The 15,882-nt window shown below is 37.7% G+C and overlaps 1 protein-coding gene across 10 annotated transcripts in view; it reads left to right on the forward strand.

Moving 5' to 3' along the window:
* USP34 (ubiquitin specific peptidase 34) overlaps nt 1–15,882 on the forward strand; it is a 235,198-nt gene that overhangs the window by 59,642 nt on the left and 159,674 nt on the right. For all 10 annotated transcript variants that reach the window (XR_011386628.1, XM_051838286.2, XM_051838305.2 and 7 more), the window contains 10 exons: nt 2,173–2,365; nt 3,359–3,420; nt 4,956–5,037; nt 5,119–5,211; nt 9,288–9,413; nt 9,580–9,709; nt 10,717–10,752; nt 11,090–11,220; nt 11,825–12,438; nt 15,300–15,514. Coding sequence is in view for 9 of the 10 variants with exons in the window: in XM_051838286.2 (XP_051694246.1) it covers nt 2,173–2,365; nt 3,359–3,420; nt 4,956–5,037; nt 5,119–5,211; nt 9,288–9,413; nt 9,580–9,709; nt 10,717–10,752; nt 11,090–11,220; nt 11,825–12,438; nt 15,300–15,514 (1,682 nt within the window). In the remaining variant the exon portion in view is untranslated. The remainder of the gene's footprint in view (nt 1–2,172; nt 2,366–3,358; nt 3,421–4,955; nt 5,038–5,118; nt 5,212–9,287; nt 9,414–9,579; nt 9,710–10,716; nt 10,753–11,089; nt 11,221–11,824; nt 12,439–15,299; nt 15,515–15,882) is intronic.

Here is a 15,882-nt window from a genome sequence, read left to right on the forward strand (position 1 = left end):
TGACATACCACAAACTGGAAGCAGATTGGTGTGGATCATACTTAAGAGTGTATAATTATGATATGAGATAGGGGTAAATAAGCAGAGGCAGATCATTCAGGACCTTGCAGGCCACTGTAAGGAGTTTGGATTTAATTTTAGCAATGAGAATTTATTGAAGAGTTTTCAACAGATTAGTCATTTTTTTTAAAGGATCACTGCTCTTTAAGTTCATCATAAATTATAGTGGGGTGGGCCGGCGCCGCGGCTCACTAGGCTAATCCTCCGCCTTGCGGCGCCGGCACACCGGGTTCTAGTCCCGGTCGGGGCGCCAGATTCTGTCCTGGTTGCTCCTCTTCCAGGCCAGCCCTCTGCTGTGGTCAGGGAGTGCAGTGGAGGATGGCCCAGGTGCTTGGGCTCTGCACCCCATGGGAGACCAGGAAAAGCACCTGGCTCCTGGCTCCTGCCATCGGATCAGCGCGGTGCGCCGGCTGCAGCGCGCCGGCCGCGGCAGCCATTGGAGGGTGAACCAACGGCAAAAGGAAGACCTTTCTCTCTGTCTCTCTCTCTCACTGTCCACTCTGCCTGTCCAAAAAAAAAAAAAAAAAAAAAAAAAAAATTATAGTGGGGCTACAGTAGAAGCTAGGATAACGACTAAAAGGTGGTAATTATGGGTTAAAAATTTGGATGACATTAGCAACCCTCTTCCCTGATTTTCTTTAGTACTGTGATTGTCATGAACTGAGATGTTAAAGACCAGGAGAAAGCTTGGAGATGCTTGTGCTGGTGGTATTGGTAAATTGGGAGTGTGAGCCTGTAGTTCAGGATAGTATTGTTTAAGCATTGTCAGCAATAAAGACTATACTTAAAAACCAATGGTGTGAATGAGATCACCTGGGGAGAGAATGTGGAAAGAGAACAGTGGGGAAAACATTGTGGTATTTGTTAAGCTGTGGCTTTGGACTCCCACCATCCAAATTGGGATGCCTGGGTTTGAATCTTAATGCTGTTTACTAACCAGCTTCCTCCTAATGTGCACCCCGGGAGGCAGCAGGTGATGGCATAACTACTGTGTCCCTGCCACCCACATGGGATATCTGGATTGAGTGCTGAGTCCAGGGTATTTTAAGAGTGAACAGTCAGGCAGAAGATCTGTCTTCCTCTCTTTTTCTCTGTCACTGCCTTTCAAATAAATAAAAATAATTAAAGATAGAGTTAAGTGTAGGATGGAACCCTGTCTCAGCTGCTTTGCTGTGTGAGAGGACAACCCCCAAAAATGGAATGACATTTGTTACTTCTAATAGTTCTTCGGTTGACTAAGCAGTTTTACTGATCTGACTAGACTTGGCTGAAATTGGATGGTCTAGAATAACCCACTTAGACTTGACTTAGACTGATTGGCAGTCTAATTGGGAAGTGGGGAACTCACATGGATTTTGTAGTTGGCTTACTGTCAGTAGGGGTTTCAGACATTTTCATGCAGCTAACTAAGATTCCTCCTTTTGGTGGTAGAAGACTTCCCAGCAATAGAGGGCAACCTGAAAGGCTTTTCAAACTTCTGCTTATGTCATATCTATTAATGGCACATTGGCCAAAGGGTATTAAACGACAAAAGTCTGGATTCAAGGAGGTGGAAAATATGTAACACCTCCTGATGTGAAGAGTAGCCGTCACATTGTGTAAACTTCTTTATTGACTGACCAGCGGAGTTTGTGGCCATTTTGCAGTTTGTTATAGGTCCCAAATGATGTGTTGGGACAAAAGAGTAGAAAGTAGCCAAAAGGTTATTTGATGTCTGAAAGGAAAATCAGATGTGTGTGGGTATTGGGAGCAAAAAAATGTATATTTGAAATGTGCACATTAAAAGATTTTAGCTATATTAGGGTAGGGGACTGTTGTATATATAAATTCAGTGGAAATTTACTGAAACTAGAACTGTAAATATGAAAAGTATTAGAGAATAATAAAGTTAGGTTTTGCCTGAAGTATAGAATCCTATGGTAAATGACTTGGCTTTTTGCAATTGCCGATTCAAGTCGGGCTTTAGTTTAAATTGAGAATGTTAAGTCTAAAGATTCTGGGTTTTATAGTACTTAAGAGTACAAAGGTATGGAATAAAGGAATATTTCTGGATTATTGAGTGTTATCAGTGACTTGAATTTTTGTGGATTATCTACTTTTGAATCATTTTAGGTATTTGTGCAAACTCTCTGATCAGGAGTTACGACAGAGTGCGGCTCGTAACATGGCTGACTTAATGTGGAGCACAGTGAAAGAACCATTGGATACAACACTATGCTTTGATAAAGAAAGCTTAGATCTTGCCTTTAAATACTTTATGTCACCTACTTTGACTATGAGATTGGCTGGATTAAGTCAGATAACAGTAAGTTACATTTGCTTTATTTTTGATCTTTTTAAATTTGTCTTCCATAATATCAGAAATACACTGATTTGAAGCTGTTTGTGTTAGGCATTGTGTTAATAAGCATTTTTAAATGGATGACTTTAAATAGATTTTACAAATAATTTCTATATTTTCCTTAAGTATGAGGAGACTGAGGCCTTGATTCATACATTTTAAGATTTATACCTTGGGTTTGTTGATTTTGAGATGTAACCCTTTTACCATTTTTAAAAATTATATTTTTACATTAAAAGAAAAACAATCAAAGGGGATTATAAATGGTTAATTTGCCCAGGCAAAAGCCGTCAGGCATATTTGACTAAGCATAATACCTTGTTTGTTTTGATAGTATTAAATACTGTTTTAAATGGGTGTGAAATCACATAAGATTTTATATTCTTCACTTCTCTTGGTAGGTAGGGCTGGAGGAATACCTAGTATCATGGATCTGCATTCTTGTAGCTGCATCCTAGAATGGATCTCCTTTTCTGGGTTGCTTCAGTCCTCATTTGCTTTAGTCCTCTTGCCTTTTTTATATGGTGCAGCTAAACTGATGATCTAAAGTAGCTAAATTTTGCCTTGCACTGGACATTGTAAATATACAAAATACTTTGTGACATTTTTCTAGACAAACTGGGTTTATCCAGGGAGACTTTACTGAAACTTTACGCTTCTAATGACATTGCCTATTATTTTGTATTAAATTTCTGTTTTTTCCTATAGCTTTGTTTTCTGTAGTATGTTTAGTGTAATAATGAATAAATACTACTTGGGAAGTTTATTTAGTATTTTATATGTTAAAGGCAATGGTCTTACTAAAATTGGGAAGTATTTATATATCTCTGGTTTTATTTTATAATCATCTCATCAGTTATTATCTATGTATCTGGAACAGTTTATTGTGCTTCCTGACACTTGGTAACATACAAGAATATTTTGGGAAAATCTTTAATTTATTTTCTTTAATCATAGAATCAACTTCATACCTTCAATGATGTGTGCAATAATGAATCATTGGTATCAGACACAGAAACGTAAGTAGGAGCATTAATTTGTAGTTGTTCACTTGGTAAATATGATTGTAACTTCAATAGAATTGAAGTGTTTAATGAAAATTTTTTGCCTCATGGTTTCAAGTTATAGTCTTTATTACACTTTCAGAGTAATATATTGAAGTACTTGTTTTTTAAAAGTGTTTACCAGGGCCGGTGCTGTGGGTGAAGCCACCGCCTGCAGTGCTGGCATCCCTTGTGGATGCTGGTTTGAGTGCTGGCATCCCACGTGAGTGCTGGTTTGAGTTCTGGCTGTTCAACTTCCAATCCAGCTCCCTGCTAATGTGCCTGGGAGAGCAGCGGAAGAGGGCCTGAGTACTCGGGCCCCTGTACCTGCATGAAAGACCTGGAAGAAACTCCTGGCTCTTCGCTTTGACTTGGCCCAGCTCTGGCTTCTGCAGTCATGGGGAGTGAACCAATGGGTGGAAGATATTTCTCTCTCTCTCTCTTTCTCTCTTTTTTCGCTCTCTAATTCTGCCTTTCAAATAAATAAATCTTAAAAAAAAAGGCATATACCAACAATACAGTATTACTTATCAGAAAATGCTGAAGGATACTGTTTATACAGGAGAATTTATTTATTTATTTGTTTGTTTTTTATTTGACAGGTAGAGTTAGACAGTGAGACAGAAAGAGAGAAAGGTCTTCCTTCTGTTGGTTCGCTCCCCAAATGGCCATTACGGCTGGCACTGCGCCAATCTGAAGCCAGGAGCCAGGTGCTTCTTCCTGGTCTCCCATGTGGGTACAGGCACCCAAGCACTTAGGCCATCTTCCACTGCCTTCCCGGGCCACAGCAGAGAGCTGGACATTTCCATCACTTCAAAAGGATCGCTTTTACTTATTTGTACTGGATGCCTACACTTAATCCTAATTTCTGTCTCTGCATTTGTTTTGATACTTCATATAAATGGAATCATATGATAGTGGTTTTTCATCTGGCTTCTTTTTACTTAGCATATTTTTTCCCTACTCTTTGAGGTTTGTTCATGTTGTAGTGTATATCAGTATATCACTCCCTTTTATTTGTTAAAAATTTATTTATTTATTTGAAAGAGTGACAGAGCAAGAGGGAGAGACTGAGATAAAGAGATCTTCTATCCGCTGGTTCACTTCCTAAATGGCAGCAACTGCTAGGGCTGTCCAGGCCAAAGCCTGGGATCTGAAACTCCATCTGGGTCTCCCATGTGGGTAACAGAAGCCCAATACTGCTATCCCAGGCCATAGCAGGGAGCTGTATTGGAAGAGGAGCAGCTGGGACTAGAACTGGCGCCCATATGGGAAGCCGGCGCTTTAGGCCAGGGCTTTAACCTGCTGTGCCACAGCACCAGCCCCGGGAATATTTTCATTTGTTACATATTTCATTTTAGTTATGCTTTGTAGTACTGGGAACAATTATATAGAACTACCTTGTTACAACTTGTATGGGAACAGATTTAGTTTTCAACTAAGTCTGCTTTTAGATATAAGAAAGGGTAATAAAAATTGTAATATAAACTGTTCTTGTTATTTGACTTCAGGTCCATTGCAAAAGAACTGGCAGACTGGCTTATTAGCAACAATGTGGTGGAACATATATTTGGACCAAACTTACATATTGAGGTTTGTGGACAGTAACATGGTTTCTGTGTTGTATAAAGAAAATATTTTTTTTAATTACTATTTCAAGTTTCTCTTTTCCAGATTATCAAACAGTGCCAAGTTATTTTGAATTTTTTGGCAGCGGAAGGGCGACTGAGCACTCAGCATATTGACTGTATTTGGGCTGCAGCACAGGTAATATTAACAGGTCATATGTGTTGTTTATATATAGTTTTTATACCTGGAGGTAGATTCTCTCATTATCCACATTTTATAGCTGAGGAGATCAAGATGTGGGAAAACTGGCCATGGATGCTCTTTAGTTTGGCTTCAGGGTCCATATCATCCTGTGTTACTATTGGAATTGAAGGGTGTCAGTCAATTAGAACTTCTTTAGGAAACTGTCTTGGTTTAACAAAGAGATATTTTTCTCTTCTCATTTATGCCATCTGTTTTTCTATGCTGAAATTTTTTTGTTTGTGTTGGTATATTTTTCTCTATTATACTGGATTTTCACCCTTTTTAGTGTTTTTCAAGAGGCATATTTCTACAATTCAAAAATCCAAAAAGTAAATTATAAAAGGGTATGTATTAAACATTTTGTGCTTCTTCCTCCGTATGCAAGGCATGCAATTCTTATCCTCATTTATATCACATACTTTCTGTATAAATAGCTAATTATGCTTTTTTTATCCCTCACAAACATACAGACACAGACTTGGCTTTTTTGATGTAATTTATTCTGGAGATTTTACCTCATTATTTGCTTTCTTATTCTTTAAGGCTATATAGTATTTCATTATATATGTGTCGTAATTAATTCTCATTCATGGGCATTTTCTTTTCACAATCTTTTTTATTACGGTGTTATAATACGTAAAACTTTGCAAAACTTTGATGGAGGATAAATTCGCTTTATAAATAAAATTGCTAGGTTAAATCACATGCATGATATCCTTGTGTTAGTTTCTGGTGTGGGAGTTTCACTTTTCTGATGGCCATTTCAGTACATTCTATCATTAACTTTTTGATCTTTGCTAATCTAAAGGGTGAAAAAATGGTATCTTAAATTTATGTTTCTTTTATTAATGAGCTTGCAAATCTTATAGTTGAGAACCATTTTTGTTTTTTTTTTTGGACTATCTGTTCATAGTTTTGCCATTTATTAGTTTCATTGTTTTGTGAGTTTTTATATATTCAATGAAATTGGTCTTTTGTTTATGATTATCATTTATTACCATATCTTGTTTGATGTTATCTTTTCCTTTCCTTAGGTGTGTGTTGTTTGTTTGTTTGTTTGTTTGTTTTGGGTCAGTTTAAAATTTGTGGCTTCATATCTGCGGTTGAGTTTCTTTTATGCTTGTGGATGTTGCTTCATGGCTTGAAATCCTTCTTCCATTCTAAGACTTTTAAGGAAGTTCTTGTTAGTTTCTTCTTATAGGTCTTTGTTGCATTTTAAAATTTTAATCTGACCCTGCTGTAATATGAACTTAAGGTATTATGTATATATCCTTTCCTGCCCCCACTCTGTTTTTTTGTTACTTCTTTGTCTTAATTCCATTCGTTGAGTTTTTTTTTTTTTTTTTTAAGTGAGTAGTCACGTAACATAACTAGGTCAGTTTCTTGACTTTTTATACTGACCTATAATAGTACTTCATTATTGCCATAGTTATGAACATGCTTTTACATATTATCTATGGCTTTTAACCATACCACAGTAATCAGACCTTCCCAGTCCTATAACATTTATTTCTGACACTTCAATAAAATTTATTTTTTTATTTGCATCTTTCTAGTATTTAAAAATCTAGTACTTCCTCATTTTTTCAGAATTGTCTGGCTTGTTTATTTTTCATGTAAATTTTATCATTAAAAAAGTTTTCATTGTGATAATGATTAACTTGCAGAGAGATATAGTTTTAACTTGTACAAGCAAGATATGCCTTTTCCTTTTGCATCATTAATCTTTTAAAAGTTATTTGTATGTAAATTTTTATTATATGGTAAGCTTATTAAAATTTTTCATTTTATTTTTGATTGCTATTATATGTAATAATTTCTTCCAGTATACTCAATTTCCTTCATTTATTTTCTTCCCTTAAGCTTAGTGATGGAAATCCATATATATAAAATTTTAGATGATTTATAATTGTTTGTCTTGAGACTTAACTGAATTCCTAGATGGTTCATGGTAATTTTTCAATAAATTTTCTTTGATTTCCATATGTGGTTTGATCTATTTAATAAACTACCATTATTTTAGGACATTTAAGGCATAGTCTAGAAGTGGGTATTTAGTTTAATAATTTTTTTTTATTTGACAGAGTTATAGACAGTGAGAGAGAGGCAGCGAAAGTTCTTCCCTCCGTTGATTCATTCCCCAAATGGCCGCTATGATTGGTGCTGTGCCGATCAGAAGCCAGGAGCCTTGTGCCTCTTCCTGGTCTCCCATGTGGGTGCAGGGGCCCAAGCACCTGGGCCATCCTTCATTGCCCTCCCGGGCCACAGCAGAGAGCTGGACTGGAAGAGGAGCAACCGGTACTAGAATCAGTGCCCATATGGGATGCTGGCGCCACAGGCGGAGGATTAACCAAGTGAGCCACGGCACCGGCCCAGGCATTTAGTTTAAGATTGATTTTTGAGAGACTTAGTAGCAGTTACTGTGGGCTTAGTTCCCTTCTTTATAAGGCTGTTGCGAACATCCATATTCCTACTCTCCTGTCCAGTTGGTGGTCGTCCTTTATGCTTTTCTGCCCATGGTTGGGGGATGAGTGGCGGAGACAATTCCTTGTCTTGGCTAACTCAATTCTAGAGTGTTACTATAGGAGTTCGGGCCTGTGGGCAGGAACTGTATGGCTGTGCCCAGCATGGGGTTTTACCATTGTGGGTCTGGCCTCAGTTCCTTTTCTCTCCCCCAAGCAGCAAGAAGTTCTCTTTGACATGGCTTTTTGGATTTGGGAGGGGTGATACAGACAACCTTGTGTCTTCTCTTGCCTTCATCAGTATGTCTTGTCTTAACTGTTCTGAAACTAGGCCCTGTGGTCCTCATTGGTACATGTATATCTGTTTAAATTGGTGTCTGTGGGTAGATATTCAGCCAACATTTTATTCCACATCTATAAATTCCCTTATTTGATTCTTAATGTTCACTGGTTGCATGGAATATCCTTTTCTAGTTTTACTTTCATCCTGTTTGTCTGGATATATAATTAGCTTCTTGGTTCAACTGATTTAAAAAAAAAATGGAAAGTTGTAAAAAATCAATTCTGCCAGGTCTCTGTTTTGATTGGGGAGTTTAAACCATTTACATTTAAAGTAATTACGAATAAAGAGCAAAAAATTTCTTGTCATGTTGCCATTTGTTTATAAATAAGTGTTATTGGCCTGCTTTTTCCCACTTTATCACCATTTTGTATTTAGTTGAATTTTTATAAGGGAAACATTTTTATTCCCTTTTAATATTCATCTATGTTAAGTATGGAGATTATAATTAACATTCTTAAGGTGTTAATCTAATTTTAATTTTTATAGTGTCCATAGTCCCATACAAAACTGCTTTTACACAGCCCACCCCCACTTTGTATGTGTGTGTGTGTGTTAAAGATTTATTTTATTTATTTGAAAGGCAGACTTACAGAGAGGCAGAGTTACAGACACAGAGAGAGGTCTTCCATTTGATGGTTCACTTCCCAAAAGGCTACTGGGTCTCCCACATAGGTGCAGGAACCCAAACACTTGGGTCATCCTCCATTGCTTTTCTCAGGCAGGTTAGCAGGGAGCTGGATTGGAAGTGGAGCAATTAAGACTAAAACCGGCACCCATATGAGATGCCACTGCTACAGGGAGCACCTTAACCCATTATGCCACAACACTGGCTCCTGTTTTTATATTTTTTTAAAGATTAAGTTTTTGGGCTGATGCTATGGTGTAGCAGGTAAAGCCATTGTCTGCTGTGCAGGCATCCCATGTGGACACTGGCTCGAGTCCCCACTGTTCCAATTCCAATCCATGGGGTGGCTTTACTCTCTAGGCAACAACGCCAGTTCCAAGATAGATAGTCCTGTTTAGGTCCAACATAGCAACTTATTTTTTTTTCAAGATAATTACTTTAACTTTTATCTTGTTATTTATGGTATTCATTAGTATTTTAGCAAAAAATTAAAATTTTAGGGTATTGGCCAGCTTTTTGACTTTTCAAACTCTGTAACTTTTTTGTATCAGAGTAGTTATGCAGGGCAATTAATTTTTACTACTGTCTCTTTGTTTTCTAGTTGAAACATTGTAGTCGATATATACATGACTTATTTCCTTCACTAATCAAGAATTTGGATCCTGTACCACTCAGACATCTTCTTAATCTGGTTTCAGCTCTTGAACCAAGTGTTCATACTGAACAGGTAATACATTCAAAACATAATGGTGTTTTTTTTTCCTGAGTAAAGTGAACATTTATTTGTGATTCAGAGAACTTAATTTGTAGTTTATTAGTGTTGTCATTTCAGTTAGATAAAAAAAAAATATTATGATCTTACTTACTTGCCTCCAACTTTAATCTCTTTTTAGACATTGTACTTGGCATCAATGTTAATTAAAGCATTGTGGAATAATGCACTAGCAGCTAAGGCTCAGCTATCTAAGCAGAGTTCATTTGCATCTTTATTGAACACTAATATTCCCATTGGAAATAAGAAAGGTTAGTAGTGCTCTGTGTTTGAACTTAGTTGTTCAGTGCTTATGAGTCTAAGTATTTTTTACTAATACAGCTTGAGCACCTGTATTCTTAATGTCTGAAATCTGAACTGCTTTAATAAAGATTGAGCACCCTGAATCTGAAGTGCTCCAAAGTCCAGAGTGTTGAGTGCTGACATGATGCCAGAAGTGAGGTGTTTTACACCTAACCTCATGTATGGGGTTATACTAAAACAGAGGCACACTGAAAATACTATATGAAAGAAATTCCCTTTTCGTCCTGTGTATAAAGTATATGTGAAGAATAAATGGATTCTGTGTTTAGATTTGGGTCTCATTCCCAGGCTATTTTAATTATGTTTATTTAAGTATTCTGACATCTGAAACACTTCTGGCTTTAAGCATTTCATATAAGGGTTGCTCAGGCTATACTCACAATTCAATCTTAATTCTTAAATAAGTTGGGTTGGGAGGCAGAGTAATATGAATGGGATAATGAACTGTAGTTACTTCATGGTTTTGGTTCATCTTTCAGATAAAGGTCAGTTACATAGTTTCAGTAGTTACTGAATTTTGTCATCTTTAATGTTTTTTTTTTTAAAGTCTTTATTTCCTAAAAACTTTGGAGATTTTGTTAAAAAAAAAAAAAAAAGCTTGTATCGATTTTCAGAGTAGGATATACTCAAAAATGGAGGACGCTTTTTTGTGTTTTCTACTTTACAGTTGTTTTTAACCGTATCAGATGCTTTATGGAGATCTTTATATATAGCTTTCAAGGTTTTCCAAAATCTTAATCCACACCCAATTTTTGTCTCATGTCATAAACTATTCTGTTCTTAGGATTTTCTGTGCAAACACCAGCAACAACTGCTTTAGGTGTTCAGGGACTTGAATTATTATTGTAGGTTTCCCTACCTGTAATTGTTGATTATGTAATACAAACAGCTGATATGCAGTCCCAAAGAAGATCAGTCACTTGAATATTTCTCTTATTTTTTTCTTTGCCTTCAGAGGAAGAAGAGCTGAGAAGAGCAGCTCCATCACCTTGTAAGTTGAAATGCATTGCAATATGATGACAGCTTTTTATTTTTGTGGTCTTCTAAAGTTAGTTGATTTTATACATTAGCATTAATTTTATTTTCAGAAGATTTAGCTAGTAACCATCTTAGCCATTTTGCATAGAATCATGAGTATGTTGACTTTTAATTGAAATTATATACTCATGTATCTTTAGAAATAATTGGCAAATGTTAACATATTTAGAGATTGTATTTTTGGCCACTTAGGAGAAATCTTTGCTAAATAGCTCAGAGAATCAAAGAATAAGGCCTTTTTGTTGACTCCATGTTTATACTAAGTAAAAATAAACATCTGTTTTATATAGGGTCACCTGCAGCGAGTCCTCAAAGCAGTGACAACAGTGATACACATCAGAGCGGAGGCAGTGACATCGAAATGGATGAGCAGCTCATTAATAGAACCAAACATGTGCAACAGCGACTTTCAGATACAGAGGTATAAAGTATAGATTTTTTCTCCCTCTTCCTTTAAAGTGTTTTTTGCTGTATTTATCGTTTTAACTGGGACTACTAACACAATCCATGTTAAGGTCTTTCTATTTTTGTTGTTGTTAAGATTTCATTTATTTATTTGAAAGGTAGAGTACTAAGAGAGGTAGAGACAGAGAAAGAGGTCTCCCATCGGGTGGTTTACTCCTCAAATGATTGCAGCAACTGGGGCTGGACCAGGCTAAAGCCAGGAGCTTCTTCCAGATCTCCATGTGGAAGCAGAGATCCAAGCACGTGGACCATTCTCCACCACCTTCCCAGGCAAATTAACAGGGAACTGAATCAGAAGTAGAACAGCTGGGACTCAACTGGCACCCATGTGGAATGCTGTCGCTGCAGGCCGGTGCTTTAACCCACTTCACCACCATAGCGCCAGCCCCAAGGACTTTCCTTTAAAAGTTGTATTTTTGATGTTGAATATTTAATTTCCTTTTATATTGTTCTGAGGAATATGATAAGTGTGATAGCTGAATAAGCTCAGTGTGTTAGTGTCAGTTGCTTCTTTCTACTAGTTTGGATATTTATCTAAAGCAATTTGTTTTCAACTACAGGAATCCATGCAGGGAAGTTCCGATGAAACAGCCAACAGTGGTGAAGATGGAAGCAGTGGTCCTGGTAGCAGTAGTGGACACAGTGATGGATCTAGCAATGAGGTCAATTCTAGTCATGCAAGCCAGTCAGCTGGGAGTCCTGGTAGTGAAGTCCAGTCAGAAGACATTGCGGATATGGAAGCCCTGAAAGAAGAAGATGAAGATGATGACCACAGTCATAATCCTCCCAAAAACAGCTGTGGTACAGAGCTTCGGAATAGAAAATTAGAAAGTCAAGCAGGCATTTGCTTAGATTCCCAAGGCCCATCTGAAAGAAATGGGACAAGCAATGGAACAGGAAAGGACCTGGTTTTTAATGCTGAGTCGTTACCATCGGTGGATAATCGAATACGAATACTAGATGCTTGTTCACACTCTGAAGACCCAGAGCATGATATTTCAGGGGAAATAAATGCTGCTCATATAGCACAAGGGACTCAGGAGACTTGTATCACACGAACTGGGGACTTCCTTGGGGAGACTATTGGGAATGAATTATTTAATTGTCGGCAGTTTATTGGTCCACAGCATCACCACCACCACCACCATCACCACCATCATCACCACCATGATGGGTAAGCCTGTTTAAAAAGAAATACTGAACTTATGTTTCCTTTAGGAAGATATTAAAGTCTATATTTATTACATTGTAGTTCATTCTAGACCAATGCTAATCAATGGTAATATGAATATAAATACTACAAATCCAAGTCATAAATAGTGCATGCATATTAAAAGGGGTGGAGATGAGATTAATTATATTGTGTTTAACCAATATTATTTTAAGAGATTTTCAAAAGTAATCAGTAAAACGGGTTTTTTCCCATTTTTTGGTAAGTTATTAAGTTCACTGTGTGTCTTATATTTGCATTTTTTAAAGTTTTTTTTTTTTTTTTTTAAGATTTAGATTTTCCATCTGCTAGTTCACTCCTCAAATGGCCACAACCAGTGCAGGTCCAGGCTGCTACCTGAAAGTGGAACTCCATCTGGGTCTCCCACATGGGTGACCATGTACTTGGGCTGTCTTCAGTTGATTTCCTAGGCACATTGGGGAGCTGGGTTGGAAGTCAAGTAGCTGGGACTCAACCGGTACTCTGATATGGGATGCCAGTGTTGTTAAGTGTCAGCTTAACCTACTGTGCCTTAACATCTGCCTTTTTTCTTTTTTTAAGAAAAATTCATTCATTTATTTATTTAATAGAGTTACAGAAGTTGGGGGTAGAGACAGAGACTGTCTACCTGCTGTTTGACTCTCCAGACAGTGCCAACAGCTTGGAGCCAGGAGGTACTTTCAGGTCTCCCATGTGGGTTGCAGGGGTCCAAACACTTGGGCATCTTCTGTTGCTTTTCTTTCTCTGGCCCTTAGCACGGACCCACATCGAAAGTGTAGCAGCTGGAACATGAGCTGGCATCCATATTCACTTAGTTACAGTTTTGTGGTGGATGAAGTAGTTAATTTTTCTTTCCTTCAGTTTTGTGATCTCCAAGATGGGAGTGGCAGTACCTGTCTCATGGATTTATTAAGGTGATTTCATGGGCTGATATCCTCGCACAGGATTAAGTGTTCACCGAATGTTTGCTGCTATTTGCTGTTGTCATACAAACAGTATACTTAGTTGATGAAACATGAATTTGGTTAACCAGGATGAATTTTTCTGGAGTTGACAATTGGCCAGAATTCATTTTAATTGTTTCTGTGTTTACTGTATATCCACATGTGTTAACCTCTTTCTTACCCATAGAACATCTTAGTTTAAAAGCAATATTTTTCAACTAGGGTACTATTGACATTTGTGGCCAGATATTCTTTGTTTTGAATTTGCACCATTGTGAATGCTGTCACATACATTACAGAGTTGTGTTTTTTGTTTGTTTTTTTTTTCTTTTTTTAATTTTTTTGACCGGCAGAGTGGACAGTGAGAGAGAAAGAGAGAAAGGTGTTCCTTTTCCGTTGGTTCACCCCCCAATGCTGCTGTGGCTGGCGCACCACGCTGATCCGAAGCCAAGAGCCAGGTACTTCCCCTGGTCTCCCATGCGGGTGCAGGGCCCATGGACTTGGGCCATCCTCCACTGCACTCCTGGGCCACAGCAGAGAGCTGGACTGGAAGAGGAGCAACCGGGACAAGAACCCGGGGTGCCGGCGCCACAGGTGGAGGATTAGCCTGTTGAGCCGCGGTGCCGGCCTAAGAGTGTTTAACAGCTAAAGTGACCCTTAATCTCTAGATACAAGTAGTACCACCCTAGTTGTTAGAAACAGGAAGGTTTCTCTGCATTGGCACATATCCGTCCTGTGGGCTGAAATCAATTGAGAGCCACTAGTTTATTGTCTGACTTTATAGATATGACTATTCAAAATTGTCCTGAGGACAGTTCATCATGAAGGCAAAGCAGTCGATTTATTCTGCAACTGAGATGCAATATGGTTCATTTGGAGCATACAGTCAGTCTTGACACCCACCCTCTACTCACTGCCCTAGATGATCTAATGACTTAAAATTTCAGTCCTTTTTGTATTCTGTGTAAATGGTACTGTTTGTGTGACTCTCAATAAAACCAAAAGTTGAATTCATTTTTTATTCCATTGTCTATATCCTTTAGAGCACAACCTAGTACAATGTTTTAGATATGAGTGCTTAATGATGTGTTTGTTGAGTTAAACATTCCCCCATTGTTATTAACTCCATCTAGATGGCAGACTAGATTAAAATGTTTTTTAGTATTTTTCACATGATCCTGCAGCTGCATGAACAAATGTAAACTTTCTAGTTCTGCATTGTGACTTTGAGTTTATAAAATAATTTGTGACAGTATTATTGATCTGTCTTAAAATAGTTCTATTTGAAGTTATAGTGAGATGTGTCAATGTGTTTAATTTATGAAAGCTGATAACATATGTGTATGTTGTAAAATTATTACATGGGTTTAACATTGGGTGCTTTTTTGTTTTTGTGCAATATAACTCTCAATCTTGTTTAAAAAAAATAAACTGGGGCCGGCGCCGCGGCTCACTAGGTTAATCCTCTGCCTGCGGCGCCAGCACCCCGGCTTCTAGTCCCAGTCGGGGTGCCAGATTCTGTCCCGGTTACCCCTCTTCCAGTCCAGCTCTCTGCTGTGGCCCGGAAGTGCAGTGGAGGATGGCCCAGATCCTTGGGCCCTGCACCCGCATGGCAGACTAGGAGGAAGTACCTGGCTCCTGGCTTCAGATCGGCGCAGTGCGCCGGCCACAACACGCTGGCTGTAGCGGCCACTTGGGGGGTGAACCAACGGCAAAAGGAAGACCTTTCTCTCTCTCTCACTCACTGTCTAACTCTGCCTTTCTAAATAAATAAATAAATAAACTGATGTAGTTTGAATGTTAATAGTGCCAAAAATTTTAAGTATTTTTTGTGTATGTTTAGGTTTTTAATTACATCTAATGCCTTTTTCTGTGTTTCAGGCACATGGTTGATGATATGCTAAGTGCAGATGATGTCAGCTGTAGTAGCTCCCAGGTCAGTGCAAAATCAGAAAAAAATATGGCTGATTTTGATGGTGAAGAGTCTGGCTGTGAAGAGGAGCTAGTTCAGATTAATTCACATGCAGAATTAACATCTCATCTCCAACAGCATCTTCCCAATTTAGCCTCGATCTATCATGAACATCTCAGTCAAGGTAAGGTTGTATAGTAAGTAAAATATATTTACTACCATTTTTGAAAGAATAACTTAAATTACATTGTTAAAAGGAACCAACATTTGATATGATGGTGCTTAAATGTTTTTGGCAACGTAAGTTTCATATTCATGTAGAGGGTTGAAATGATCCTAAGTATTCTTGCAGTTCTATCCAGAGGTATTAATTGGGAAAGGAAATATATATCAGTAGTATATTAAGAAAATGATAGCTTTATATTTTAGAAAATAAATGGCTGTATTAAATTGTATAATCAAAAATCTTTGGACCTAAAAGTAAAAAGAGATCACAAAAGATAGTTTTTTTTTTTTTTTTTAAATTTATTTATTTAATTGAAAGATTTACAG

This window comes from Oryctolagus cuniculus, chromosome 2 (assembly GCF_964237555.1).
Source record: "Oryctolagus cuniculus chromosome 2, mOryCun1.1, whole genome shotgun sequence".
NCBI lineage: Eukaryota > Metazoa > Chordata > Mammalia > Lagomorpha > Leporidae > Oryctolagus > Oryctolagus cuniculus.